A 27,716-nucleotide genomic window follows, 5' to 3' on the forward strand; every position below is an offset into this window, starting at 1 on the left:
TTTCGACATGATGCTTTACCAAAAAACATGAAATTAAGCAATCTAATTCCGTTATTGATTGTAGAAAAAGGTGATTCTGATGATGATTATTTTCGATCATTTATCATTGCATTAATTCTTGCTACGACCAATGAACTTAAATCATCACTTAATATTCGTCGAATCTGTGATGTTGGGACAAAAGAAATCAATTCGCGATAGAACAAAGACTTGTGTTGATTGGTCGAAATTAAAACTATGAAAATTTCAAGACTTCACTCAATTACATATTTTATTGTAATAAATGTGATAATCAAAAATTATAGATTTAAAGATTTCAACAAAGTTATTTTCTCTTTTAATATATCTGCTTATTTATGACAATAGAGTTAATCTTTTTAAAATGGATTTTGAAATTTGACCAATCAAATAACGTCGCTGCTACGCAATAGCAAAATGCTCCTCGATCTGAATAAAGGCACCGACTCACCCTTACGATTTTTTTACTATCTGTTTACCCTGTCAAATAATAGTTATCAGTATATGGCTTTGTATTTGTAGTTGTATTGTATCTTTTATTAGAGGAAGCCACGATGGAGAACGCAATCAAAATCATTGTAAAATGGAGCGGAAAAGAGTACGAGATCCTTGATATCTTGGAATCTGACACGGTCCTTACAGTGAAAAATCGCATACACAAAGAAACAGGCGTCCGTCCAGAGCGTCAAAAATTATTGAACCTCAAATTCAAAGGTTATGTTTTGAACTGTTTTTATAGACCTATGAGTTTATTTAAATGACATCAAATGTCTAGTCTTTCATAATGTTCTATTATATATTTTTTAGTTGTATCTTTTAAAGTTATTAATTTATGTCTTTTGAATATATTAAGTAATTTAGCAAGTGTTACTTGCTTGTAATATTAGAAATAAATTAATTTAATTAATTTTTAATTGTTAAAAATTAACCTCTTAATATATTTTAATGTTTCACAAAGGTCTATAGAAACTTTGTATTTACCAGGCAAAGCAGCACAAGATGATGACATTATAGGAAAGCTAGGATTAAAACCAGGTTTTAAATTAATGTTAATGGGTTCTCGAGAGGAGGACATCGCGGAAGTGAGTCGAGCTCCAGAAAATATGCCGGACGTAGTAAATGATCTAGACATAGAGGAAGAAGAAGTAGAAATAGAAAAAGCTGAAGTATATTTATCTAAAATACAAAAGAGAATTGATCATTATACCATTACAGAATTGAATCCTCTTAGGGAAGGCAAGAAACTTCTTGTACTTGACATAGACTACACTCTTTTTGATCATAGATCAACAGCAGAAAGTGGAGCGGAGTTAATGCGACCATATCTACATGAATTCTTAACGCGTGCTTACAAGAATTACGATATAGTCATTTGGTCAGCAACCAGCATGAAATGGATTAATGAGAAGATGAAATTGTTAGGTGTCTCGAATCATCCAAATTACAAAATAGCATTTCATCTAGATTCTCTTGCTATGATATCCGTTCACACGCCGAAATATGGAGTAGTGGGAGTAAAACCTCTAGGCATTATTTGGGGAAAGTATAAACAGTTCTCGGCAAAGAATACAATAATGTTTGATGACATAAGAAGAAATTTTATTATGAATCCACAATCAGGATTACGAATAAGACCTTTCAGACATGCGCATACAACTAGGAACAAAGATAGAGAATTATTAAAACTATCTAAATATCTAGAATTAATAGCCAAGGTAGACGATTTTCAGACTTTAAATCATAGAAAATGGGAAGAATACAAAGCAAAAAAGACGCATGATAGAAGAGGAGAGAAGAGCGACGATGAATAAATATTTATCTTCATTTATTTTCATTAATTTGTATCAGATTTTACATTTCATTGACATCTGATGAAGAAGAAATCACTTGTATCGACGACTGTAAGAGAAGAAAGGAGAAGACAGTATGCTAAATGTATGTCTTGTTAAAAGTCTGTTTAGTAAAATGTAAGTGAAAGACCAAGCCTAATTAAACAACAAAATCATGCTGAACTAGAAATAATTTCTGCATATTATGGAAAAGTTTCTGTTCGCATAAACGCATGCTTGGATTATTAAAACTATATATATTTTCACATGTTCCGATGTATGATGTACTTATTGTATATGCAGTAGGTACTAAATAAATACGTCAAATCTTAAGCAAATAAAGTCTTATTCAAAAAATTAAATATATTATTCTTTAATTATTCCTATTAAGAAATGATAGTATAGTGAAAAAGAATTCGTCCATCATTTTTCAAAAAATAATCGTATATATGTCTCATTGTTATTTAAAAATATACACACTTTCAACAATGTTTACATTTATCAAGATCAGACAAGTAAAGGAGACAATAGCCGGTATATATATCACAATTTAGTCGATTCTCAATGACATACTTCTATAAATGTATAAGTAAAAGTATATAATACATGTTCGACAAAACTACGTTTCTATTGGTCAGTTCTGATTCTGTCAATAAATTAACTAGTGCGATGTATAAGATCAAAAAACGTGAATAGTATTCGATCCTGCTATGAATAGAAGAAAACTGACAGAACTGACAGATGGAGTTCCGTTAAACCATGAAAGTTAGCGAGCCACAATGATAGTGAATTGTTGTGGAATGAGTTAAAAAGATGGCGAGCTGTCATCAGTAAACGCATTTTTTGTCTAAGGAGGGAACGTCACAAATGCTTCGTAAAAAGAATCATTCGTCGAAAAGACAGAAGAATGGAACTCTTTCGCACTGACACACATTTTATTTTCGTAAAAGAGAGGCACAGTTTGTGGTGCGACAAAAATACGGGCCAATTTTCTGCTAAATCCGGCAAGTACAATAAAATATAATATCTTTGTTAAAATTACTAAATTTTTGGACGTCGTTTTATCTCATCTTTTTTTATTGGAACGAATATAAAAAATTAATTATGCAAAAATATATTAATATAAATACTTTTATCATTTAAATAATCTTAAATGTTAAAAAATACGCTTATACGTTGAGAATGAAATGTGCTGCAAAATTTGACGTTTCTTTGTGTTTCTTTGTGTACATTAATCGATCATCACTTTTATTTTTATTTTATATGAATTATTTATAATGTAAACGATATTACAATCAACATAATCAATTATTCTGCTTATAATATATTATTCATGCATAATTTGTAGTAAAGTTATTGTCATATCATAAAGTTATCATCATTATCATAGTGTAAATATTTTCTATACTCTATTGCATACAGATTGGGAATGGGCATCACCAAAAGATTTAGAATGTCTTGGAATGTTCTATGGAATAGTAGGAAAAATAGAACAACCATCAGTATTAGAACCACGTTTGATGCTTATAAAAGAAATTTCTGTGGCCGGAGAATTATATGGCGGACATATAGTACACAGGATCAAATCAATTGTATTCTTACATATTGGGTCAGATAACACAGACATTGGATTACTTCCATGTAAGAAACATCAGCATTTACCAAAGAAAAAGGGAGCTAGTGGATTATTTGATGTGCCGCAAAAAGCTGCATTTGCTAAAACATGGGGCACTATAAAAAGTGCTACAAATACTATTAAAAATACCACTCAGCAAGCAGCTGCTCTTGCAACATCGCAGGTATAAATAAAGCTGTAATAAGAGAAAATAAGAAAATAATTCTGATGTATTGCATATGTAGTTTCTCTAAGTTTCTCTTTTCTGTTACTAGGTCAAGTCTACAGTAAATAAACGAAGTGGAGTTAAAGATAAAGAAAAATTTGAGAAAAGAATCTTAGAAGAATTGAATAAAATTTTTACAGAGACCGATTCTTTTTTTTATTGCGAAACTGGAGATATTACTAATAGTTTACAACGATTATGCGTAGCCGAAATTGAAGAAACTAAAAGCAATCAATATAAACCATTGTGGCAACGAGTAGATGATAGATTTTTTTGGAATAAGCATATGTTGCAAGATATAATTAATTTAAAAGTTAATATAATCAAAATTTTTTATTTTTTAATAATAAGGTGTACTGTATTAACTATTTTAAATAATATTACTTTTTCAGACAAACAAAGCAGATTGTTGGATATTACCAGTCATTCAAGGATATATTCAAATAGAAAAATGCAAAGTCGAAGTCGGATTCTATGATCAACCACAACATGAAATATTTAATTTAGCTATTATATCAAGAAGGAGTAGATTCCGTGCTGGCACTAGGTAGTTTTTGATTATGATTATTTTGATAGTATATCATAATAAATAAAATTAAAAATTTAACATTGATTACAATAAAGGTATAAAAGACGCGGTGTTGATGATCAAGGTAAATGTGCCAATTATGTTGAAACTGAGCAATTGGTTTGGTATCATGATCATCAGGTATCTTTTGTACAAGTTCGAGGTAGTGTACCAGTTTATTGGTCTCAACCTGGATATAAATATAAACCACCTCCACGAATAGATAAAGGTAAAGTGTGTGCATTTTAGAAGTTAAGAAACAAAATAGTTTATAAAATTATTTATAAAATTAACACATTTGTATATGCAATCTTATAATATTAAGTAATAATCTTATAATAATATTTTAGATGAAGCAGAAACACAGGTTACATTTGAAAAACATTTTGGTGAAGAACTTGATTTATATGGTCCAATATGTATTGTTAATCTAATTGAGCAAACAGGAAAAGAGAAGATAATTTGGGAGGCTTATAGTAATCATGTTCTTAAATACAACCATCCTGATATTACATATACAACTTTTGATTTTCACGAGTATTGGTAAGTCTAAAAATGACCAAATTCTTGAACATGTTATATTAATTCCTTATGTTTCTGTAATTTTTATCTAACAGCCGTGGTATGCATTTTGAAAATGTTTCTATTCTGATTAATGCACTTGATGCAGTATTAACGAATATGAGTTACTGTTGGCGCGACAAAGAAGGTACAATTTGCATGCAGAAAGGAATTTTTCGTGTAAATTGCATCGATTGTTTAGATAGAACTAATGTGGTACAAACAGCTATTGGTAAAGCTGTAATGGAAATGCAATTTTCAAAACTTGGCTTAATACCACCTGATGGAACTTTACCTACAAATATTAGACAAACTTTCCAATTACTTTGGGCTAATAATGGTGACATAATCAGTAAACAATATGCTGGGACAAATGCTTTAAAGGTTTGTAATTCATTCTGTTAACTTAATTTTATTCAATATATATTATAATATATATTTATTCAATGTTAATATATATATAATATACTTAATTATATTTTCAGGGAGATTATACGAGAACAGGAGAAAGAAAATTCACTGGATTAATGAAAGATGGCATGAACTCTGCAAATAGGTAAAATTATGAACTTTTTCTATGCTTTAAATCCTTCATTTCCATTCTTTCTTTCTTTCTTCTTTTATTTTATCCTGCAACCAACTGCTATTTCAAAATCATTATAAATTATCTATCATATCTTAATTTTCAGTTTGTTAGATATTTTAGTTTGGTGATAAGGTATTTTTACCAAATCAAATACCAATCAAGATTGAGTTAGACGTTTCTAATTTCGTGCTTTGTAGATCCCTGACATCCTTTAATTTTCCGATAGATATTTTCAACAACACTTTATGGACGACTTACGCCAGGCAGCGATAGAAACTTTGCTAGGAAATTCAATCGACGTTGATCAACTGAATAACGATTGGTCACATTATTTAGACATCCTTGATAACTGCTGCCTTGAACTTATTCCTACAAAACCACCAAATATAGAGCTTCAACTTGCTACACATCCTGAATTTCTTTATGCCACTGCTATCTGTAATTTAGCAAGGTTCGTTTTCTGTTGTCAAAACGAAAAATTTGTGAAACGTGTATATGAGAAATAATTTCATAACACTACAATTTATATTTCATGTTTAATTGAATTTGATGAATGATTGTAGTATGCTAAACATAGTTTCATCACAGATGATGAATCTTACACCGCATGAAAATTAGTGATTGATCTTATATTTTTAGCAATTAGATCTGGCAGTTATTATTAATAAACAACGCATCTGTTTTTAAACATAAAAACACAAAATCTATCTAATCCTGTGACAATAATTCTTATCATAAATTATATATATATATATATATAAGTATTATTGTAATGATTATTTATATTTAATTTTTTTTTCAATTATACTATGATTTCAGATATTATCTTAATCGCTTCAAAGATGTCTATAGACAAGCTACAATTGATATGATGTTAGGAAATTCAGTAAGTGAAGAAGTATTTCAAGAACGTACAGAAGAAGAAGATAATGCTGCAACAGCAATTCATGTGAAATTATTGATTGAAGATTGTAAAAAATTATTGATACCTGATCCTGAAGTTATTCTTGGGAGTTGGGGACTTATTGATGCTGATCCTATGTATGTATATTCATTTATTAATAGTTTGTTAAAAAAATTGTGTACTCTCTGAGATGCTAACATTTTCTTTTTTGATTTCTTTTAGAACTGGGGATCCCACTGAAACTGAAATGGATACTATTCTTATATTAACTCGAGATAGCTATTATGTGGCAGATTATGATGACCAAATTGATAAAGTTACGAATTATCAAAGAGTTCCACTATCTGATGTAATTCTTATTGAATTTGGCCAACCAGAAAGTACAGTTTCTATTTTTAAGAATAAACATTACCATTGTATTAGAATTAGCTATAAAATGGGTACAGAGTATGGTTACTTTCACATGTTTCGTAGTACAAATTTAAGGTTTTTTAACAACATGGCTGTTGTTATAAAAACTGCTGAAGAAAGCATAGGTAAAATAATTTACATTTTAATGTATTTTAATAATAAAAAATAATATATAATAATTTGGAAAACAAATAAAAATATTGATATTGCAGAATCCTTAAAAGCAATTTGTGAAGCTATCTCAGTAGCAATGGAAATAGCTGGTTTACCAAAAGTACCTCTGGCAATGAATATAACATTAGATAAACGAAAGAGTAAATTAGTTAATGTTAAAGGTTCTACAGGACTTTTAGATATTTCCTCTCTTCCTGAGTTAACCAGAAATGTTTCTGAAACGCAATTATTAGCTCTCAAAAGTGCAGGTTTGTTTATTAATAGTAAAAATAATCATCTATAGACATAAATTTGTAAATCATTATGATTTTGCAGGTACAAAGGCACTAAGTAATATGTCAGAACAATTTAGTAAACTTAATAAATTAAGTCACAGTTTTAGCACGAAAAAACCAATCGACTTAGCAAGAACGATAAAATCAAGAAAGTCTATTACATCTTTAAAACCAACTTTTACTGTTGGTGATAGAGATATCTCTGGAAATATTAGTAAAAAACGTAGTGATACTAGTAGCAGTAGCGATGAAGATGAAAATATTGAAATGACTCACATTCATACAGAACAAACAAAGAACTTTTCTCATGATAAAAAATTAATGGAAGCTTATAGCCCGTCGATTGGAATTATAATGGGTATTAAAGATTCTGATATAGTAAATAATAGTGCTTCTGATAATTATTTAGCACAGGCAGATATAGATAAAGATAATGAATTGTCTTCTAATATTAAGAAATCTGAATTGTATCTAATGCCACAAAGTGAATCTGGTAGTTCTCTTAGTGCTTCACCACAGAAAACCACAGCAACGACACCAGAAATAACTATTCAGGATGTAGCAGATTTTTTAAGCGAAGAAAAAGATAGAATGATGCATCCAACATCATTAAGTCTTTCTAAAAATATAAGCCAGTCAACAGGAAAAGTGGATAGCAAAGTAAATTTAAATAATTTAAATAATTTAAATAGTAGTACTTTGTTAATAGATAATAAGTTACAAGATAAAAAGAGATCAACATCTGAACAAGATCTGACATTAAATATTACCTCTTCGCAAAGTGAATCGGCCCTGAAATCGATAAAAAGTAGCATTACAGATGTCACAAGTCCAGTTGCAGCTACTGCCAAAGATATTCTATCACCTTTTTCAAAGTTCGCTAAAGGTGTACAAACACTTGGAGCTAATTTAGATCCGAGGAAATTAAAATCAAGTCAAATGGGATTAACGAGAAATTTATCGGATCATCATTTAGAAGAACGTCAGAAACTTCAAGAAAAATGGGGTTCTTGCAAATCTACATTGATCGCTTTATAAATTATTCTGGCATAACTGTAAGTACATTATATTGAGCAACATGATAATAATAATGTAAATATAGTAACAGAGAAAAAGAAATTGAAATGGAGTGCGAATTAAAAAATTATAAACTAGGAGCTAGACAAAAAAATTTATAAAAATTATGTTATCACCATGTTGCTAAAGCAAGTAATAAGAAAATTAAAAAAAGTATATTTTTTACTTTTATGAAAAATTGCCCTACCAAATTATGTGGTCAATATTTTATACATAATAACAACCTGAGTTTATTGTATAATAGAAATATTTATTATTTTTCAAAAAAGGAATTATGAGATTTTATGTTTTAGTTTGAACTCTACTCGAAATTGAATACTTAAATTTGAAATGCTTTTGGCATATTTATACAGAATTTATACTTAACATAGAATTTACTCTTATAAGATTACTGTTAGTACTGTGTTCAATCTTGCAACGTTTAATTAGATTGTGAGATAAAAATATATATTATCCGAGTAGGTATACAGTAGAATTTTAATTTGGTTTATATATATTTCATTGTTGGGTATTGAATTTTAATACCCAACAATGAAAATTTCAAGTATGATTTCATTATATTTATAATTAACAATAAATCGTTGACTTTTAACAACCTTTTCGAAAAATACATTTTTTTTCCTTTTTTTTCAGTAATATTCTTACTTTTACTGAATACGAATAATTAGGATTCTACTGTATTTGGAAAGTGAGATTTAAATAAGATTTTTTTTCTAACAGCTTCTTGCTGCATAATTAAATTTTTCCACAAAATTTAAGCACTGTTGCCTTGCTCGTTGACATTGATAGTTATATTCATTATAGTTATATTCATTAAAAGAGTGTTTTATTAATAAACGTTTTTGAGCGCAATTTAGGGGAGAAAAGTTTTTTTATACAGCAAGTTGGATAAAGAAGCTTTTTAGTCAATTATGTAAATATAGAAAATTACATGAATCTAATATAGAAAAATTGCAAAATATTAATACAGATGACACACAGTAGTATATTAATTAATAATATTAGTAATAATAATATTGAATATATAATTGATGAAGCATCATAACATTATATGTGAGTTATATAGAATTATCGAAATATTTATTGACCATTTTGGATATTGATATATTCGTGACTTCTATTAAATATTATTTTTAGAAACTTACATAAAACTGTGCTCAGTTTTATTCTCAATATAATCAATTTTAGAATACGGAAAGATCTAATTAAGTTGATATAGTTAAATGGTGTGATTAGATATAGACATGCACGATTAAAGAGATTGATAAAAAATGCTTGCTTTTCAATGTAATTAAAAATTATCTTTTCTTTTTCTTTCTCAAAAATATCATCTATACATCTCGCAATCTTAGAAACTGCAGTATTGATTTAGTATTGCTGCTGTATTGCAGACAACATGACTTACAAAGATACTTTATAGTTTATAAATATGTTACATAACAAAGACAAGCATTAATTATAGTAAAATAAAGCAAATACCAGTTAGTATTTTATTAAAAAAAATAGATCGTATATATTCATATCACTATAAGTTTTTAATTATTATAATCAGTATAAGTTCACCTGAATAATTATGTACTTTGTAAATATTATTAGAGCAATTATTGACAGTTCTTATAAATTTTTCATACAAAAAAGTATTTAAGAATATAAATATACGTTGTCCTTTTGTATAACACTTGTTTTAGTCACGAACAATAGTCTGTGATACATTTTTGCAGATTGAATATAGTTTGTAAAGAAAATTGTAAATCTTATAGATCACGTAGTGATTTTTTAGATTAGAGTATTGTGAAAACTGTTTTCTAATACTTCAGTGTATACAAAAACTATAATTGTATAAAAATATCAGATCCTTGATCCAATCCAAACAAATTAACTGGCTAAACTTTACCTTTATTGGCTAAACTTTCGAATTGTATTTCTTCGACTATTGGATATGATAATTCAATCAAGCTTTATGTATGTGGATGCAACCAGTTCAAATTCAGTTATAATGTGTGTTATAAATATAATAGCCAATAGAGGCTTTGCCTTACATATGTATATTCAAGAAATATGTTCTCGAAAGATCACAAAAAAAAATAAAACTTACGCATATATGCCAAATAACGCAAAGTGACACTTGTAGATGATGTAACAATAAAAAACATCGTCAATATATCGTCTTTTTATTTCATTATTCTTTCTTTACATTATTAATTATACAAAAAGTATTTTCCAAGTGCTTAATTATCAAGCTGACATAATAAAGCTAGACCTCTTTTAATCCAATGGCTGACTTTCTTATTGGTATCGAGAAGTATAGATAATACATAATTAGTAGAGTGACCTGTGGTTTTCAATACTCCAAAACGCGCAGACGTTATATATAAGGGACATTCATATCGTCCTTTTATTATTACATTAACCATTTCGGATGGTTTGAACCATATTATTGGCATGGAGTCCCAAAGTATTTTCGGATAACTTTCAGCAAGTAACATAGTTTTCATGTCCCACCTAGCACCAGCTAAATACATACCGTAAACATATACTCCGTCTATCGGAGATTTATTTAATTCATACGATGGCATTACCTAACAATTAATTATTCTTAAGGTAAAAAATTCAAAAATTGAAGAAAAGATCCGCTTATATAATAACAAAGGAAGATATTACCTGAAAATCAAAATCGATTTTATCAATCGGTATTTTATATTTCCTTGCGAAATTTTGTGTCGCACCCGTTAAAAATGCGTGCACGAATGAAAATCCGGATATCCAAAAAGTCTTTGGTTTTCCTTCTATCAACCAGTTTTTGAAAAATTCTAAACGTTTTAAGAAATCATCGATAAAACCGGATAATGATTTCAACGTTGGATAAGCACTTGCTCTAAGCCAAGATGGTGGAACTTTATCATTAATTATGTGTGTTCCTAAAACCTATAAGAAAAAAAGAAATTTTTAAGCGAGAATGATCAAGTTAGAAATAATAGAAGAAAATCTTTTGAAACTATAATATACCTCCAAAGCGGAAGTCATGACTATGAGACCTTTTATAGCTCTTTCTAACATTATCAATGAATTTCTCATCTCAGCTAGAAGTATATTATATCTTTCCATTTCTTGTACCAATACTGTGTTCATTGATTCCATGTACATCGTTGGATACAAATTATGAGCCTCTTCAATGTCAAACAGACCTGGTAATTTACTATAGATATTTTCTTTCATGAGCAACAATAGTTCATCCTGTTTCATAGCGTCGCCCACTGCGACGGTTCCCTGAATCAACATCATAGAATCAAAGAAATTCTTTGAAAGTTCAAGGTCGCGAGTTATTCCTGCATTCATGTGCAATCCAAACACTTCCGGTGGTGTGATAATAGGAATCCCTTCTATTTGTTCGATATAATCTTGATAGTCATGTCTAGAGAAATTGTTTATATACTAATACTATAATATTAGTACTAAACTAATATTTAAATTTAAATTGTACTAAAGAAAAATAATATTTAAACAACAGAATACAATTATCTTATCTTTACTTACTTTTTAGGTAATGTATATTCCGGACCAACATCGCTGAACGAATAATTTGGATTTGTAATTACATCAAGATTATAAAAGTCATCTAAAATAGTATTTAAACATCTTCGATCTCTATCATCTGTAACTCTTCCGCCATAGTTACATTCCCCCGTGAGATAAATGATTGCTTTAAATGGAACCTCTTCGTAATCTTCAATGTAAAATTGTAGCTGTTGCACTGATATTTGTAAGTCAGAATCATCAAAACCTGCATAAAAATGTCATTATTTATCTTCTTTCGATATTGTCGATTAAATGTTTTTAATGTACCGTATTTAATATTCCAGCCTTGTGGTCCATAATTTCTACGTTCTTGAATCAATGCGTGAAAGAAACATAAAGCGTATAGCAATTTTGAGTAATTTTTTTTCTTGTGAGACATCGTGTGAAAAAAATCTGGATCCTCGGCAGCTTCGGATAAATAACACCTAAAGATCAGAAATAAATTATTAATTTCGTTGTATTTCTCATTTTTTGAAAATAACTTACTTCATAATATTTTGTTGAAGACCCGTAGGAGGTTCGTTCGTTATTTTCATACCATTTTGCAAAACCGTTATGGGAAATTTATCAGAAGGATAACTTGTCAACCAAAGACGAAATTTGACGTGAGTATTCATCAGATTGAAATTCTCGCAAATTTTTTCAAGGACAGGCATCCAAGATACAGCTAAATGACAGTTTTGTAAACAAACCCAAGAACCTTCGATTTGAGCATCGGAAATAAGTTTTTGAGCTATAGGGCCCTGACCTTGACCTAATGAAATAGTAGCGAATTTCGATAGATAATTCATACTATCAGCAAATTTGGTCAAAGCTCCCATTGGATCGGAACCTGGTGATAGAATAAAAATCAATGGAATTGTACAACTTGAATCCATGTAAGACTTGGAGATATCGAATGGTGGTGGTATTATAAATTTATTTCCCATTCCATTCTTAACAAATTCGCGTATCTGATGGGAAAAGGATTTAATTATTATTTATATGAATGATCCTAGTCAAAAAGAAAAAATCTTTTTAAATATATAAATATTATACACTCACTGCAATTATAATTTTGTCAGGTCTGATCATTCTCATAACAATCAACTTTTGAAATGGAGTCAATGTACTTTCCCATGGTTCTGGTAAAGATGCTCTTTCAGGATTTAATAGATCGTAATATGTTTTCCATTTCATTAAATTTTTGCTAAAACTTTCTGAAAATTTTTCGAAACTTGACAAAGTGTTTACTCTATCAATTTCATTCCATGATTTATCTGGAAGCCAATCGGGCGCTGGATTTTTTGTAAGTGTTTTCAATGCCATTCCACCAGATAAGAAGAATAAAAACTCATTTTTATCTATTTGATTACTTGCCAATAGAATCGTTGAATACAATATGAACGAATACAATATCTGATAAAAATTATCGAATATTTTTATATTATAGTGCATATGATATTATAGTGATATGTATTCTAAGAGAGTATTATATTTCTATTAACCTTATCCTTCTCGAACAATGATCTACAGACATTTTGATAAAGATAATATGTGAACGTATTTCTCAAAAATTCAAGTCTACGTTCTAAGATTTTACTTTTGCTTGCTAAGTCGATAGAAACAATGTAAAGATTAATAAACCATTGCAATGAAAATTCGTACATAGGATCTATGTTTGGTAAATCCGTGATGGTATAATATAGAGCTGAACTATATTTTGCAATAGGTTGATAACTTTGACGAAAAACTTCGATCGTTTTTTCTGTTTTTCTTGCGACTTGCTGTTTCTTTATTATATCGGTTGAAAGAATTTTAGATGAGTCCAAAATTTCTATAGCTTCTTCATCCTCCAAAATTCCAGCCCCAGCTACAGACAAAGTTTTCAAAATATTATCCTCAACCTGTTTCAAGGCTTTCTTATTTGCAGCACTTTCAACTATCAAAAATTCTCGCTTCTCTTGCAAGTCAGGTCTTTCAATAGCTACAACGATTTCTAATAATTGATCTTCCAAACCTTCTATCGTCAGAGCAAAATTAATTAAAGTGATTTTATTAAAAACGTCCGGAAGATAATGCGGATTTCGTAATTTTGTTGTGATGTATAATCTAAAACGTAAATCATATTCAATAACAGTTTCTCCTAAAGTAATATGCCATATTCCCGCGACTTTATATATGTTTCTCATGAGAATCGGATCAAGAGGTGCTGGGAGATCCTCCAAAATATTTTCAATCAAAACTGGCTTTCCTACGAACACAATATTATTTTTATAAACCGATATAAATAAAAAAATTTGAAACGACATTAATAAAATCTTACCATACTCTATAGCTTGTTCAATGATGTTCATATAATTTTTATCTGTTACTTTGACGATCTCTAATTCGCTCCGTTTTTCCATATGACGAATCCATTTGTTTGCTTGACTCTGCGGATCTATGAACAAACTCCATCTCTTCGAATTATCCATGATGATTGCATTTTCAATAGAAAATGAATCCCGTGGTAAACCGAATATATTCCAGGAATTAATTTTTATCTCAGTTCCTAATATTTTTACGAAATTGTAATCTTCCGAACAAGGTATATTCAAACTTTTTACAAAAGTCATCCATTTATTGATATTCTCCATACGATAACTCGCGGTAAATGGACCAAGGTAAGCAATCACTCCGCAGGAAATTAAAATATCACCTGGGAGTGTGTCGTAAGATTTTTGTAAAGTATCTGCTGCAGCTAACCAACGATCTTTCTCTCCTCCTAAACCATCGATCAGTTTTTCAGCACGAATAAGTTTGTTTCTGCAATTGGTAACCTGAAGGGGTGAATTACTATGAATTATTGTATTAATTATGTGAACATTAACAAATTACTTCGCTCTCTAATTCGAGTTTCTTCGCGAGCGTAATTTGCAATCTTTCGTTGAGATGAGCAAGTTTCTCGGTCAAAGAAGCAAGCATTTGACGTCTTTCGTTCAAGAACGCCATGGTTTCTTCGTATTCTGTTTGTGCAGCTGCCAATTTCGCTTTTTTCGGTGCAACCTCTTTGATCACTTTATCATACAATACCATTGCACGAACCCACTTGCACAGACCCTCAGCAGCTGATGATGCTCTTGCTACAATCTTCGGTTCGAAATTTTTATTCGTCATATATGTCTTCTTGATCTCCTGTTAACACAACAATAATGTATTATCGGCTTTGAACATTTTTTTATCTCGTAACATCTTACATCGATTATATGAGTAGGGATGTTATCCTTGTCATATTGACGTAAAGTGTCCAAAAATTTCATATCACCTAATAAACGTTTGCTAGGTGTCCAATAATCGAAAACCTTACGACCAGTACCTGGATCTTCGATTTTAATGGGTGGTATGCTCATCATAACACAAACTGCAGCCATTACTAATTTCACTCCTTCTGGAGGACTTTTCATGGTTTTCACAACAGAGATATCAGCAGGTTTGAGAGTATTCAAAGCAGCTGTATTCGATAAAACAAAGTATTTTCATCGGTAAATGGAAATGATAATTATGATGAATAATAATGATGATTACACTATAAATGAATATAAGAATTAAATATAACACCTATCGCCTCGTCCAAAGCAGGAAGGGCTTCGGCCAAATCAGCTTCACACTCCATCTTCAAGTTCTCTGCAATTGTAGCTTGAACATTAGCTGCATTTTCGTCTCTCTTCACCATAATCGTTGCTTTCTCGACGCTCACATTTTCCTTTTCTATTTGCCTCATAGTATCCGTGGTCTCTTTCGCGGATAACTCGAGTTGCGGCCTTAATTCCGAAAGAACCACTCTCATATGTTGAATCTGTATAGCAGCGAATTCTAGCTTGTCCAAACCATTAAGATATCGATCTCTGTTGTGAAAAATGAATATCAAACATATGTGATTTTATAAAAAAAAATATATATATATCATCGATACCTTGCCAAAGTCAGTTCCTCTTGTTTTTCGCTTATCAATTCCACATAAGTACGCATTAGATCGAGAAAACTTGCGGTAGTGATATATGTTATTCTACCAAATAATTGATAGAAATGAGTACTGATGTCCTTCGCACAGCTATGAAAATATTTGGAAGCAACAACGGCATTAACTTTAATATTCTCATCGACGTTGATACTTGCTATGTTGTAAAGTGCTATTTGTTCAAGTGCTTCCTCAGGCCATACCTCAAACCAATCGATGGTGCAACAATTGACTAGACTCGGATAAAGTCTTAGTCTTATTCTAAAGGTATCACCGATTGGACTGAAGCATAACATTATATGTAGCATCTCCTTGCAACGATTAATGAAAAATGATAATACAGAGAGCACGGATATATCCAAATTACGATTACCACCTTGAGCAGCCAATCGACACATTTCAATGATCTCTTGTCTTTCTTCAATTGTGAAAAGATTTGGTACTTCTCCAATATTAAGGAGACTATCGATATCAGCAAGGAAAGCTTCTTCCTTAATCTGTCCTTCGGTAAATAGAAATACAAAATCTTTACCAGCTCCACCGGAATTTTTTAATACCTTCTTTATGTCTTCTCTCCATTCGTTTAAATTATATGCACTACCAATCTCAGGTTGAAAAAGTCCATGGCCAACCATACTAGATGCTAATCTTGTTAAAGATTGTCTTCCAGAACCGCTTACACCAACCATTAGTAAACTGCTGTTAGAAATAGAAAGTACACGACAAATTCTTGCCAAGTGTTCCAAAGCATAACGAAACATCACAATATCGATCTTCTTTCGATGAGTATTATTGTATTCTTGAAGATAAGCCAGGGCTGTTTCTCTATATTCTGTTATCGAGATTATCTCCTCGTAGAGACGATCTTCCGCTAGTGCTTCCATGTTCATAAAATTACCATAGATCAAACTTTGAAAACTCTCTTTCGTTAAATTATCGTTGAATTTTGGCAGATGATCGAATATCGTTTCGAATGATTCCTTTAATACCTTCTGCGTGGTTTCTTTAATCGTAAGAAAAAGCCAATTATGATCATTTGGTTCTATCAAACGATCACCGAATACTCTTAAGATTTCGTGGGCCCATAATTTGGTGAATTCAGCCTTGGTTTCGGCACTTTCTTTTTTTATCAAGGTAAAGCCTAATATTACCCGAGTAATATCACGGAGATTAAACGAATAATGTGGTTTTGCTGGTGTTGGTCTAAATTCGTTACTAACTGCTTTATATGTGGCTATAGTAGCGTTCACAATTTCGTTCACGATTGGAATAACTGATGTTGTGTAGCCATTTCGTTTGAGCCCGATAAAGGCGATATTCGTAAAAATCCGGAAAACACTTTCCATCGAGAATTCATTGATGGAATATAGATTGAAGTGCCGTAGAAATCTTTGATAAATCTCTTGCCTGCTTCCACCAGGTGGTGCCATCGCACAAATAAACATCGTATCGAGAATCGTAATTTTCTCTGGTCTCTTTAGATCGTACCAACTCCCATGATCGAAAAATTGCCGGAGTAATTCGATTGCTGATTGAGAGCCATAAGTTTCTTTGGCAGGCATGTTGACTTCGTCGATGAATACTATACACTGTGTACCTGGTAATGGACCTAATTGATTTTTTTGTCTTTTATATAACTTTGCTAATACCAATTCTTGAGTAGTCCAAGCTGTTGTAGTCGGTGTAAAAATAATAAAATTAGGTAAGTATTCCGATTCTTCCAACTTGTTCATCAGCATGTCCTTTATGTAGAAACTTTTACCTGTACCAGTGTCTCCCTGTATTAAAAATCGTTTTCGTTGTTTGATATGCATTAAGAATAATAGCTGATATTTAACCGTATCGATAGTGGGTATCATTATGTTGCTAATACTTTGGTTCTCATTATATTGTTCTGATGTAGATAAATCGACAAGACGTTTCCATGCTCCTTTACCTTTGAACGTATAAAAATGATCATGAATGAGTTCGTCTCCTGGTATGGAGATCAATAAATCCTTTATACTCTCGGGAATGGGATATTCTGTGTTTTCATCTTTCCAAAATGTTAAATAAAATGCATTGAATTTGAATCGAGAATCAAGATCCAAAGTACCACCTGCTCCCCAAACCATCCCTAATAGCATTGCAGCTTGTAGCCATGATGTAATATATGTATCAAAAGTTTTCGGGTTATCCTCCACAGCAGTTTCTATAAACATCTCTACAAGATTCATGGTCGACACTAGCTGATGGATTTGGCTCACGTTCAGATGCATATGACACATCTTACGAATGAACTCCAAGCAAGGATGCATCAACCATTCAAAAAGCTCATTTATTAAATCTTCATAATCTTCTTTCCATTGTGGATTTAAATATGCTATCCAAGAATCGATAAACGGTTGCAAACCGAGTACACGAGGTTCTATATAGATCATTCCACAACGCGATACTGTAGCAGGGGACGCATGGACTAAATCCATAACTTCGAATATCATCGACATCACGTTTGTCATTTGCATTACTTCGCCAGATGTCAAGCACAGTTTTTTATTATCATCCAGCACAGTATTGAGATTCTCGATCCAAAGTGCATCGACAGGGCCATCAAATATAATCCATTTTCTATCATCAGTTTCTTCCATACAATATGCTCGGAATGCAACTGCACATACACCATCTGACCACTCAGAGGACACTGGATCGAAGTGTCCATACAATTGGTCCAACGTTATTGATTTAGGGTTGATCGTGAAGTATTTCGTCACGGCACCATTCTCGTCATTCCATTCATGCATTAAAGTTAAAACATCAGCTAAAGTATGAAGAACAGACGTCTTTCCACCAAAGGGTTCACCAACCAGCATAAAACCATGTCGAACAATCATCATCTCAAACGTTTGTATGATCTTCAATAGGAAACTGTCAACTGCTTGTAAATTTCTCTTCTTGGCGACTTCACGAACTGCTTTCAGTAATACATCATAACTTGGAGTTGGCAAAGTCAATCCTGGAAAGAGATCAGATACTATTCCTTGGAACAATGGTACATCGTGAGCCAAGAATTTTGGTAGATTGACATCGATGATAGAACGAAGAAGAAGTATCGCTTCATCCTCATTGGGAAATTTCAATTTGATATTCTGTGCCGCTGTTAGAACAGTTTTCACGGCACGCATACCGTAATCATAATGAGATTGAGACGAGAGTTGTTCCGAACACAATTTATAAGTTGCTACGATCTTTGTTGACAGTGAACGAGCGGTATTGAAGCCTGATGAATAAAGAAAGATCTCGCCGATCATCGCATAATCCGGTACCATCATCGCCACAGTTCTAAAGAGAACTTTTAAATTATCTGGTAATTCAGAACGACCAGCATATCCAGGATTCATCGTGATGCAAATATAAACCGCAGGATTTAACCGTAATTCTGTTCCCTCGAAAATGAATGTCTCTAAATTCGCATGTATCGCTTGAGTTATAGAAAGAATTTGTTGTGCTACCACTGATAAAACTTCCAATTCGATTCGATTAAATTCATCAAAGCACGACCAAGCGCCACAGGAAGCTAAACCTTTGAAAAATTTTCCCATATTTTTGTAATCGAGACCCTCAGAACAATTAAAAACGATACATTGTACAGCGATAGCTCTGCTAAGGTCCTTCGTTGTTTCAGTTTTTCCAGTACCTGCAGGACCCTCGGCTGCTCCATTTAAGTGCAAAGTATATGCACCTACCAAAGTACGATAACATCTGTCGAAACAATATCATAGCTTTAAGAATGATATTACTAAACAATACATTAAATAAATACGCTAAACAAATTTATTATAGTTTACCTGTCAGTCAATGGTGTAATCACAAGACGTGATGTATTTCCAAGATACTCATAAGCATACGCTATAGTCGCATGTATTATTCTAACAAACACATCATTTTCCCAATAATAACGAAGCTGAGCTAACCATTCGAAGTCTTTTTCATCTGTAATACGCTTATCGATGAGCATTTTTACTATATCCATAGCATGAACATCGATTGTAATAAGAGCGTTCAACGTGATACGATTTTGTTTCGTCAGATGACCTGAGATTGTTTGTTATATAAAAATTATATCTAAACGAGGTGTAAATGAATTTTTCGAGAATTTCATCAGTACCTTTTACCAGATTAACCATGTCAAAAATTTGTAATTGTAATTTTTTCCACAGTGCTTCCAAAGTCGATAGTATATGTGTCAATAAACTCGATTGAACTTCCATAGACCAATAGATTTGAGCGACACAAAGTACGACCATGCCAGGCCAAATTTGAACCCATACTACCCGTTCGTTTGTATCGTAATCCAAATAACTCATAAGCGTTTCATGTCTTACCGATTTCAACATGTATTCTTCTACCTATTAATTATTAATATGATTTAAAATATTTCGAATCTAATTAAATTATTTTATTTTTAATGTTGAAATATTTTGACAAAGATATAGGTACTTGGATTAACCATTTTTCTACACAGCCATGTGCAGCTTCTGTCGAGATACGGCCTTGCAACATTATCTCTTCCTTTTGATCACTGATTATAGAATAGATCTCCAAGGACTCATTAAATCTATGAGATAATCATTATCGATCAAAATGAAAAAAATATAATGAAAAAAGCCAGAATTGATGACAAAAATTATGTAAATGAAAACTCACCCAAGCTTATTAATTCCTTCGAAACATTTTTTCAAATGAGGTTGTACGCGAAGTGGGTCCTTTGTCTCGGATAGAATTTCAAGCATATCGTCGTTACTCAAAAAGAAGAAACGTGGAAAGAAAAGCCTTTTCTTTTCCAGGTAATTGTATATACCTTCGTTAACCGTTTCCATCATAATGTTAGCTTCTCTCATAGCTTCTAATAAGCCGACCTAATAGCGGTATAGAATACAATGCATATTTAAATACTATAGACAAACTTTTACATGATTTAAGTATATAATTCAAAAATAAATCGGTAATTATGAAAATGATCTAAGTTAAACTGCAGCAATGCACTTAATTTAGTGCTTATTTGACTGCGATTGCAATTAAAATTACAAAAAAGAAAATTATTTTTCATAAATAAAAACACTTACTTTCTTTGTTTGTCACTATAGAAGAATAATTTTTAAATAATTCAAAACTAAATGTCTCAAAATATTTCAGAACGAAAAATATATTACTTAAATCACTTTCATAAAAAAACCGGCTCAAAACATAGACAATCTAGGAATGTATATAAACACAACTCAACATATTATATTAATTAAGAATATATTGGGTTGTCCGGTAAGTTTGTATCGATTTGTGGTAGGTAACATAATGACAAAATCGACACGAACTTTCCGGACAACCTAATACTTACACTACCAGCAGTTTCTTTAACTCGACGATCTCTTTTAACTGCTTGCATAGCATTCCGAAAAATTCCATCGACTTGAACAAATAGTACATTCTCTTCAGGCAATTGTGCAATAATGTCTTTGCTTGAAAATATCGGTAGCAAGTACATCCATTGTACTTGCACCTACAATTGTTTACAATATTAAAAATGCATAGCTTCAAAAGTTTAAAATAAGTAATTAACAAACCTTAACCCATTGTTCGATGGTATTTTGTATACGAAGTAATTTCTGATAAAAATCGTCCACCTTTTTTCTAATCTGCTTTACAAATGCCGAGCCACGCATCGTTTGTATTTTAACAATGTGTTCTTCTAAAAGTGTTTGTATGTCATCTAAACGAGTTAATATATCAACACCAGAATCTTTAAATAATGTTGTCTCGAATAAAACATCGTCCCACTCTTTCTCTATTTTATAAAAAGCTTGCTCGAGACTCAGTTCTTTCGATGCACTAACGCTTATTAACTCATATCTTTATTAAATAAAATAAATTTGTAAGTTTAAATATTTATCAATAATACCCATCGATAGTTATTACTTGTCTAAATCTTGTAACAGATCCATGGCTATCATTTTTCGAAGAGTTGTTCCAGCATTGGGTGTAAGATCAAAACCTGCAATGAGTGACATTTCGTCCCAATGATGTTGTCGTAAAGCAGGATTACAGAAAACTGTTACAAGTGGAACGTATACCTAAAAATATTATTTATTACATTTATAAATCTTAATGATCTTTAAGATAATAATACTAATTTCCTTTTTTTTTATTTACTTTGAACGATTGAATATCTTCTAAAATCTGATACGAAAGCTTTATAGGTACCGGTTGTTGGAAAGGATCTGGATCATCAATCAAACCTGTAAAACTGATAAACCAATCAAATATAAAACAAATATGGACATAGCATCTAGCTTAAATTAAAAAAAAAAAAAAAAGAAAAATATAAAAATAAACCTATAAGGATAATTTGTCGCCAGTTGCATCTTGATTTTAGTTCTGTATTGTTTGCTCATTTTGCTGAAGTTAGCATATAACTCGTTACACTTAGTATCGACTTCATATCCATCAAGATATTCGAATGGTCCATCTAACCAGACATCTCGGTATCTTTGCCATTTATACGCTAGATATATCATCTCATAAAACGGCATTATAATCTCTTTTAATTCGTTGATAAGGGGATATTGGGTGAGTGGAAAATTAAAAAGAGTTTCTTCGTTATTTATCCATTCTGCTTGTTCATCCATACGATCGAGACTTCTTATCAATTTTCGTATATCTTCTATATATTCATTCACGCGTTTAGCATCATCCATATCATTCATGATCGTTAATCTACAAGTGATCATGTTAAAGGTAACTAGATCAAATCATGCTGATGCAGTGGTAAAAAAGAATTTACCTTGGAAATATTTCTTCGACTTGCGTGTTCAAGGTCATCACTTTACTTTGCAAATTTTCTTCCAAGTCAAATTTCATTTGCTCGTACATGCTACTACTTTGTTCAAAAATTGGTCTTATTCGTTTTAGCCAATTGACAGTCGTATTGTTTAACTCAGCATGATCTGCGCTCAAATTTGTCATTTCGATTAAGGATGCCATCATGTTTAATGATATTGTGATCCTGTCGTTCATCTCTTCCATTGTTGTACTTGCAGCTTCTATCATGTATTTACCTATGGCGCCAAAAATATATATGTAGATAATAATTATTTGGAAAATTTCAAATCCTTTCTTTCGATCTTTTATCTTTTATTTTTTCGATAAAAATGACAAACCTAATTCGAGAAGTTCCTTCGTTGTTCCTGGTACATTCAATGCCCTATCCCTTAGTGTTTCAAACACCTTACATATATCAAGATTATAATTCTGATGACGTTTCACCAATTCACCAATTATTAATTGACGAACAGATAAAGTGTAAGACATGAGAGTAGCTTTGCCTTCTGTCTGATATAATACGGCTATGAAAAAATACTCGATGTTTGGCTAAAAACATTAATTATAATCTCTTAAACGAATTTCTTTTATTGTATAAACGTAGGTATTGGTATACAGGATGTTCCACACGAAGTGCTACAAATTTATCTAAACTTCATCTTTATGCAAATAAAAACAATTAAATTTATCCAGTTCTATAAATTTAATGAATTTAATCATTATAATATTTTTTTTATAGAACACAATATAAATTTTGTTATATTTTTTCGATAAGAATAATTTGTAATGTAACATAGTTTTCCATGGGACATTCTGTATACATAAGTAGATATTATACCAATCCATTAATTTCGCGAACTAAACAATTGAAATCTTCGACTCTCTCGATGCATTCCTCAAAAGTATGTCCTTCGGCAACATAAGCGATTACTTTTTGTCGAGTTTTAATATCATATGCAACATTGAACTGATCACGCAATTGTTCAATGTAACTGATAATAGGTTGAAATAAATTTTCCAATATCTTTTCGAGTCTTTTGTGTACTTCTTGCAAGTACCAATTTGGTAATGTAATAAAGATCGCTTTGTGAACAGTTTTAATACCGATCCACGATTCCAAAGTTGGTAATTCTTGTGAAATATTTGCGATTTGATCAATGATAGAGTGATAGGACTTATAAATTTCACTGAGCATCGGGTAAATGAATAACATGTTGTTCTCGCATTTCAATTCCAACTGTTGGTAGGAAGATCTTAAGAATACTTTCGAAATTGATAATATCTTAATAAAATATCAAGGAACAACTTATTTTACGGTTACATGTACCTTTAGTAAAGGTGTTGTAAAACAATCGCTCAATGTTGTAAGCCATTCCTCTATGATTCTCATTATATAAGCCATAATTTGAAGCGACAGTAAATTTGTAGCACATCGAAAGAAATCACTGATCATGGCGAATGGGACGTCATAAATGTAACGTGACTGTGAAAGATTTCTAATGATACTACCGTAATACGAACTAGTTATGAGATTAGTAGCTTTCGTCAAATCTGAGTCCACCAAATCCAATAATCTATTATAATATGATGAGGAAGTAATAATATTTTATAATATTAATTCAACTAATAAGAAATGTCGAAACTTTCAATATTTTATATATAAATAAATAAAATTTGTTGTTGAAAATTAATATTATTAATATTACCGCCATTTGTGAAAAATTTTCCGCTTTGAAATTTATGCAATATTATCAATAAAAAGAAAAAAAAAATTGTGAATTTTTCAAGCGATTATACCATTGTATTGGCTAATAAATAATGTCGAAAATTTTCGATAAAAAATACTGAATTGTTTATTTAGATATAAAATATTAAAAATTCCAATATATTACTTATTAATTAGCTAATTCAATAAATTTAAGATTAACAAAAAAAAAAGATACAATACCTATATAAATCAAAAATACCGAGCGACCTATAACGTCGAAAATCGCATATAGAATTACGGAACACTATATGAGCTTTAGCTACGATGTTTCTCATTAATTTATGGGAAAAATAATATTTTTTAGCAAAATTATAGCGCTGTTTTCGGTAAATAGAAAAAAAATCTGGTGGGTCCAGAAGTTTAAATGGTGCCGAGAGTGTATAATCTAAGATGTTACAAGGTTCCTGACATTCTATAGCAATCACGGAATTGATCGACATATTGTGTATGTCTCGATAATATTGATCCTTAGCTTCATTCATATGCATTTCGAAAATTTCTTTATATTTTTCTTGAAGTTTGGGTGCCACCAACATTCTGATACGTTTTTCCCAATCCTTTCAGTAAAATAAAATTCATTTCGATGTAAAATAACGGATACGTTATTTATTAAATAAGATAAATTTACGTAGGAAGATAGTCTTTTAAAGAAAACTTCTTTCTACTCACATCTAGGAGACCATACGTTTGTAACCCTTGGGCATATTGCTTCATTTTTCCAAAACAGAAACGTTGTGACACACCTAAATCGCATTCTTTTATTAAGATAGGACGAAACGCAAGGATATCGTCGTAACAAAAAATCTTTGCTTTTTTGGAGGCTACCTCGATTACATCTTGTACTTTTTTCATAGTGATCTTGGAAAAGAATCGAACTTATTTAGTTTAATTAACATGATGACGATATAATTAATGGTACAAGTTAAATGATTCATGTAATATATTTATGAGTTCATACATTATTGATGATAATATCATAAATTTGATCAAACCTTATCTAATTTTAACGTAGATAATGGATTTTCTATCATAGTTTCTTCTTTAAATTCTCGAACGTTTGTAACTTTCGATATTCTTGGTGTTATCATTTTGTCATCTATTACTTTGTCAAATTCTGATGCAATATTAGACATGATCCTTATTAAATTATAGAAATAATAAATATTCACCTTTTTTTATTAATTATAAATTATCGGCATTTTCTCGATGAAGACATATATAACCACAATATTCAATATTCATCAATATATCTATCCGTTGAAATTTGTTGCAGCTTTTTGACTCTGAATATTGTGCGATGTGCGATTATCGATATTCAGAATACATTGCATACATACATTATTAAATATCTTGTACATACACAAGTCGCTACATTTTATTTTGCGATCAACGCATTTGGTATACGCTAATTTCTAATAAATTTTCCAATTCATTTTCCAATAAATTGTCTAATAAATTTTCACAAAGCATGTATATCGTATATAATATCGTTGTAATATTTAATAAATTTATTACAAACTTTCAATGTGTACGTAGAAACAATTGGAACACAAATAATGACGGAGTTATCGAAATATTTAAAAATTGCTTGTACCACCAATGTGATTTCGCAAACTCCGATTTGATGTGTTCACTAATAAAAAAAATTAATTTTTAATTTAATAAAATTCAAAGTGTTTTAATACAATTTTCTTTTATGTAATTATATTATTAATATCTATAACCATCGTCTCCGCCACCACCGCCACCGCCAGCAGACGGTGCTGGTGCTGGATAAGTTGCTGTTCCTTCGTATCGTACCATTGGCCGATAACCAGCATTATCAGCAACGTAATCAATTATTTGCGTTCTACCATCGGGAAGTAGAACGTGATATGTACCAGTTGCTTCTTGGTCTTTTCGCATTTCACGATGACCGAAATCTAAACCAGCAACAGCATCTTGCACTTCGTATGAAAACTCATAGTTTGCTGGATCCTGAAATAGATTACTATTTTAAAGAAAGATAGAAAAAAAAGTAAATAAAAAAAATTGAACATATCAATTTAAAAAATTTATGAAATTCCAATGATTGATTTAAATTGCGAGTAATACTTAGATTATGAAATCTAACTGTTTTAAATCTCAGATATTATTAAAAATTGTATATTTTGGCAAGAAAAGATTTTTGATTAATTATTCGTACAAGATAAAACTTTTGAAGAAGCATTTGATCCTTGTGATTTTCACATTGAACGGAATCTGACTGCATATTATTTTTCAAAAAGTATTAACTTCCTTATTAAAATCTCAAATTTGATCAAGATCAAATTTGTTATCATCGTGTATAAAAGAATATCATCTTTTTTATGTAACAATTAAAAACTATGTAAATTATAATTAATAAATGTATAATTTATCTTACCCCAGCCCATTCGTCTGGATGTCCTGTCCCGCCTCCAGGTGTACCAGGAGGACGAGATACACTAGGAGGAAGATAAGCAGGTCCTTGAGGTTCGCCTCGAATTCCTATCAGCATCGTTGCTAGTAATAATGCCTATGAGATAAGGAACGACTTAAAAAAACATATGTGCACAATAAAATTCATTAAATTATTGTTTGAAAAAAAAAGAAAAAAGAAAAACAAAAATTAACGTAGAATTTAATCAAATATTTAAAAAAAAGATGGAATTATATTTCCATTCGTAAAAATATATTCAACAAACCTTTCGAATCATTGGCAGATCGTCCTAATCTTCAAGTGTTCAAAACTGAAATAACTCTGCGTTACAGCATCACCGGGTTTTATACACCACGTTCCCGATTGCATCTTTTAAAAGTAGAAATGGAAGCACGGTTATTGTGGAAGCTTTAATGCGAGCGCATAACCATAATTAGAGTTAATAATAAAACCGCAGATCTCTGACCGCATAGCTGCAATCATTTATTTGGTGTACTCACAGTAGTTCCTGATACTTTGTAATATTTATCGTCTATTGTTCCAAGTTGCTTAAATCGCGCTAATCAAAACTTCTTCGTAATTTACATTGTGACTATTGAATTTCTATATTATATATTTACAAATATAAAAATCGTTCTTATTTTTCACCATTATCTTTCCGTAAACGTAACGTTTTGCATAAGTTCTAGTCCAATGATTTAAAACTGTTCATCATATAATATAATTTTGTTATTTAATTTGTATAACCATTTATAATTATAAATACGTGTATATATTATGAAAAATGTATTAAAGTTATTGGAAAATGTTTAAGTATCGTTTGTAATATTATCTTTCACTGTATTTTCGTTTCTTAC

At 30.9% G+C, this 27,716-nt stretch overlaps 4 protein-coding genes across 6 annotated transcripts; 2 read left to right on the forward strand and 2 right to left on the reverse strand.

Annotated features, from left to right (window-relative positions):
* Positions 1-435: 435 nt before the first annotated feature.
* Positions 436-2,209, forward strand: LOC124425949 (ubiquitin-like domain-containing CTD phosphatase 1). The gene is made up of 2 exons (XM_046967073.1): positions 436-732; positions 1,003-2,209. The coding sequence occupies exons 1-2, from the start codon at positions 573-575 to the stop codon at positions 1,827-1,829; spliced, it is 987 nt and encodes a 328-aa protein (XP_046823029.1). The 5' UTR covers positions 436-572; the 3' UTR covers positions 1,830-2,209.
* A 151-nt stretch (positions 2,210-2,360) lies between these two features.
* On the forward strand, positions 2,361-10,405 carry LOC124425948 (phosphatidylinositide phosphatase SAC2). 2 transcript variants are annotated; one of them, XM_046967071.1, is made up of 13 exons: positions 2,361-2,851; positions 3,270-3,646; positions 3,738-4,001; positions 4,081-4,235; positions 4,313-4,485; positions 4,607-4,799; positions 4,874-5,201; positions 5,303-5,373; positions 5,630-5,854; positions 6,223-6,444; positions 6,530-6,843; positions 6,931-7,140; positions 7,208-10,405. In XM_046967071.1, the coding sequence occupies exons 1-13, from the start codon at positions 2,755-2,757 to the stop codon at positions 8,203-8,205; spliced, it is 3,627 nt and encodes a 1,208-aa protein (XP_046823027.1). In that variant the 5' UTR covers positions 2,361-2,754; the 3' UTR covers positions 8,206-10,405. The 2 variants fall into 2 exon arrangements, with proteins under 2 accessions (XP_046823027.1, XP_046823028.1); XM_046967072.1 differs by lacking the exon at positions 5,630-5,854 and having other exon boundaries at positions 2,365-2,851.
* Positions 10,400-25,552, reverse strand: LOC124426170 (dynein axonemal heavy chain 7-like). The gene is made up of 29 exons (XM_046967553.1): positions 25,412-25,552; positions 25,089-25,277; positions 24,600-24,976; positions 23,979-24,225; positions 23,490-23,888; positions 22,990-23,200; positions 22,612-22,887; positions 22,166-22,334; positions 21,983-22,076; positions 21,749-21,903; positions 21,397-21,682; positions 21,171-21,332; positions 20,483-20,694; positions 20,276-20,393; positions 19,944-20,184; positions 19,624-19,870; positions 15,755-19,537; positions 15,400-15,686; positions 15,039-15,292; positions 14,680-14,976; positions 14,126-14,621; positions 13,308-14,053; positions 12,865-13,218; positions 12,307-12,773; positions 12,088-12,245; positions 11,779-12,025; positions 11,251-11,656; positions 10,906-11,169; positions 10,400-10,823 (listed from the first exon to the last, which is right to left on the reverse strand). Exons 1-29 carry the CDS (start codon positions 25,550-25,552, stop codon positions 10,473-10,475), a joined length of 11,634 nt encoding a protein of 3,877 aa, XP_046823509.1. The 3' UTR covers positions 10,400-10,472.
* Positions 24,618-27,621, reverse strand: LOC124426005 (pro-resilin-like). Of its 2 annotated transcripts, none has more exons than XM_046967196.1 (4): positions 27,360-27,621; positions 27,125-27,228; positions 26,824-26,955; positions 24,618-26,396 (listed from the first exon to the last, which is right to left on the reverse strand). In XM_046967196.1, the coding sequence occupies exons 2-4, from the start codon at positions 27,134-27,136 to the stop codon at positions 26,130-26,132; spliced, it is 411 nt and encodes a 136-aa protein (XP_046823152.1). In that variant the 5' UTR covers positions 27,137-27,228; positions 27,360-27,621; the 3' UTR covers positions 24,618-26,129. The 2 variants fall into 2 exon arrangements, with proteins under 2 accessions (XP_046823152.1, XP_046823151.1); XM_046967195.1 differs by having other exon boundaries at positions 27,125-27,267.
* Between the last annotated feature and the right edge of the window lie 95 nt (positions 27,622-27,716).

The sequence above is a fragment of the Vespa crabro genome, chromosome 8 (assembly GCF_910589235.1).
Source record: "Vespa crabro chromosome 8, iyVesCrab1.2, whole genome shotgun sequence".
Classification (NCBI taxonomy): Eukaryota; Metazoa; Arthropoda; class Insecta; order Hymenoptera; family Vespidae; genus Vespa; species Vespa crabro.

Bases quoted from the DNA above. Each gene is read 5' to 3' on its own strand.
- LOC124426005 (XM_046967196.1), bottom strand. The intron at 26,397-26,823 runs GTAAGATAAATT...AATCTATTTCAG, and splicing joins ATCCAGACGAATGGGCTGGG to GATCCAGCAAACTATGAGTT.
- LOC124425948 (XM_046967071.1), top strand. From the start codon at position 2,755: ATGGAACTCTTTCGCACTGACACACATTTTATTTTCGTAAAAGAGAGG. The intron at 4,236-4,312 runs GTAGTTTTTGAT...ATTACAATAAAG, and splicing joins AGATTCCGTGCTGGCACTAG to GTATAAAAGACGCGGTGTTG. The intron at 4,800-4,873 runs GTAAGTCTAAAA...TTTATCTAACAG, and splicing joins TTTGATTTTCACGAGTATTG to CCGTGGTATGCATTTTGAAA.
- LOC124426170 (XM_046967553.1), bottom strand. From the start codon at position 25,552: ATGTCTAATATTGCATCAGAATTTGACAAAGTAATAGATGACAAAATG. The intron at 23,201-23,489 runs GTATAATATCTA...TAATGTTTTTAG, and splicing joins TTCGCGAAATTAATGGATTG to CCAAACATCGAGTATTTTTT. The intron at 14,977-15,038 runs GTAAGATGTTAC...TTGTGTTAACAG, and splicing joins TCCCTACTCATATAATCGAT to GAGATCAAGAAGACATATAT.
- LOC124425949 (XM_046967073.1), top strand. From the start codon at position 573: ATGGAGAACGCAATCAAAATCATTGTAAAATGGAGCGGAAAAGAGTAC. The intron at 733-1,002 runs GTTATGTTTTGA...TGTATTTACCAG, and splicing joins ATTGAACCTCAAATTCAAAG to GCAAAGCAGCACAAGATGAT.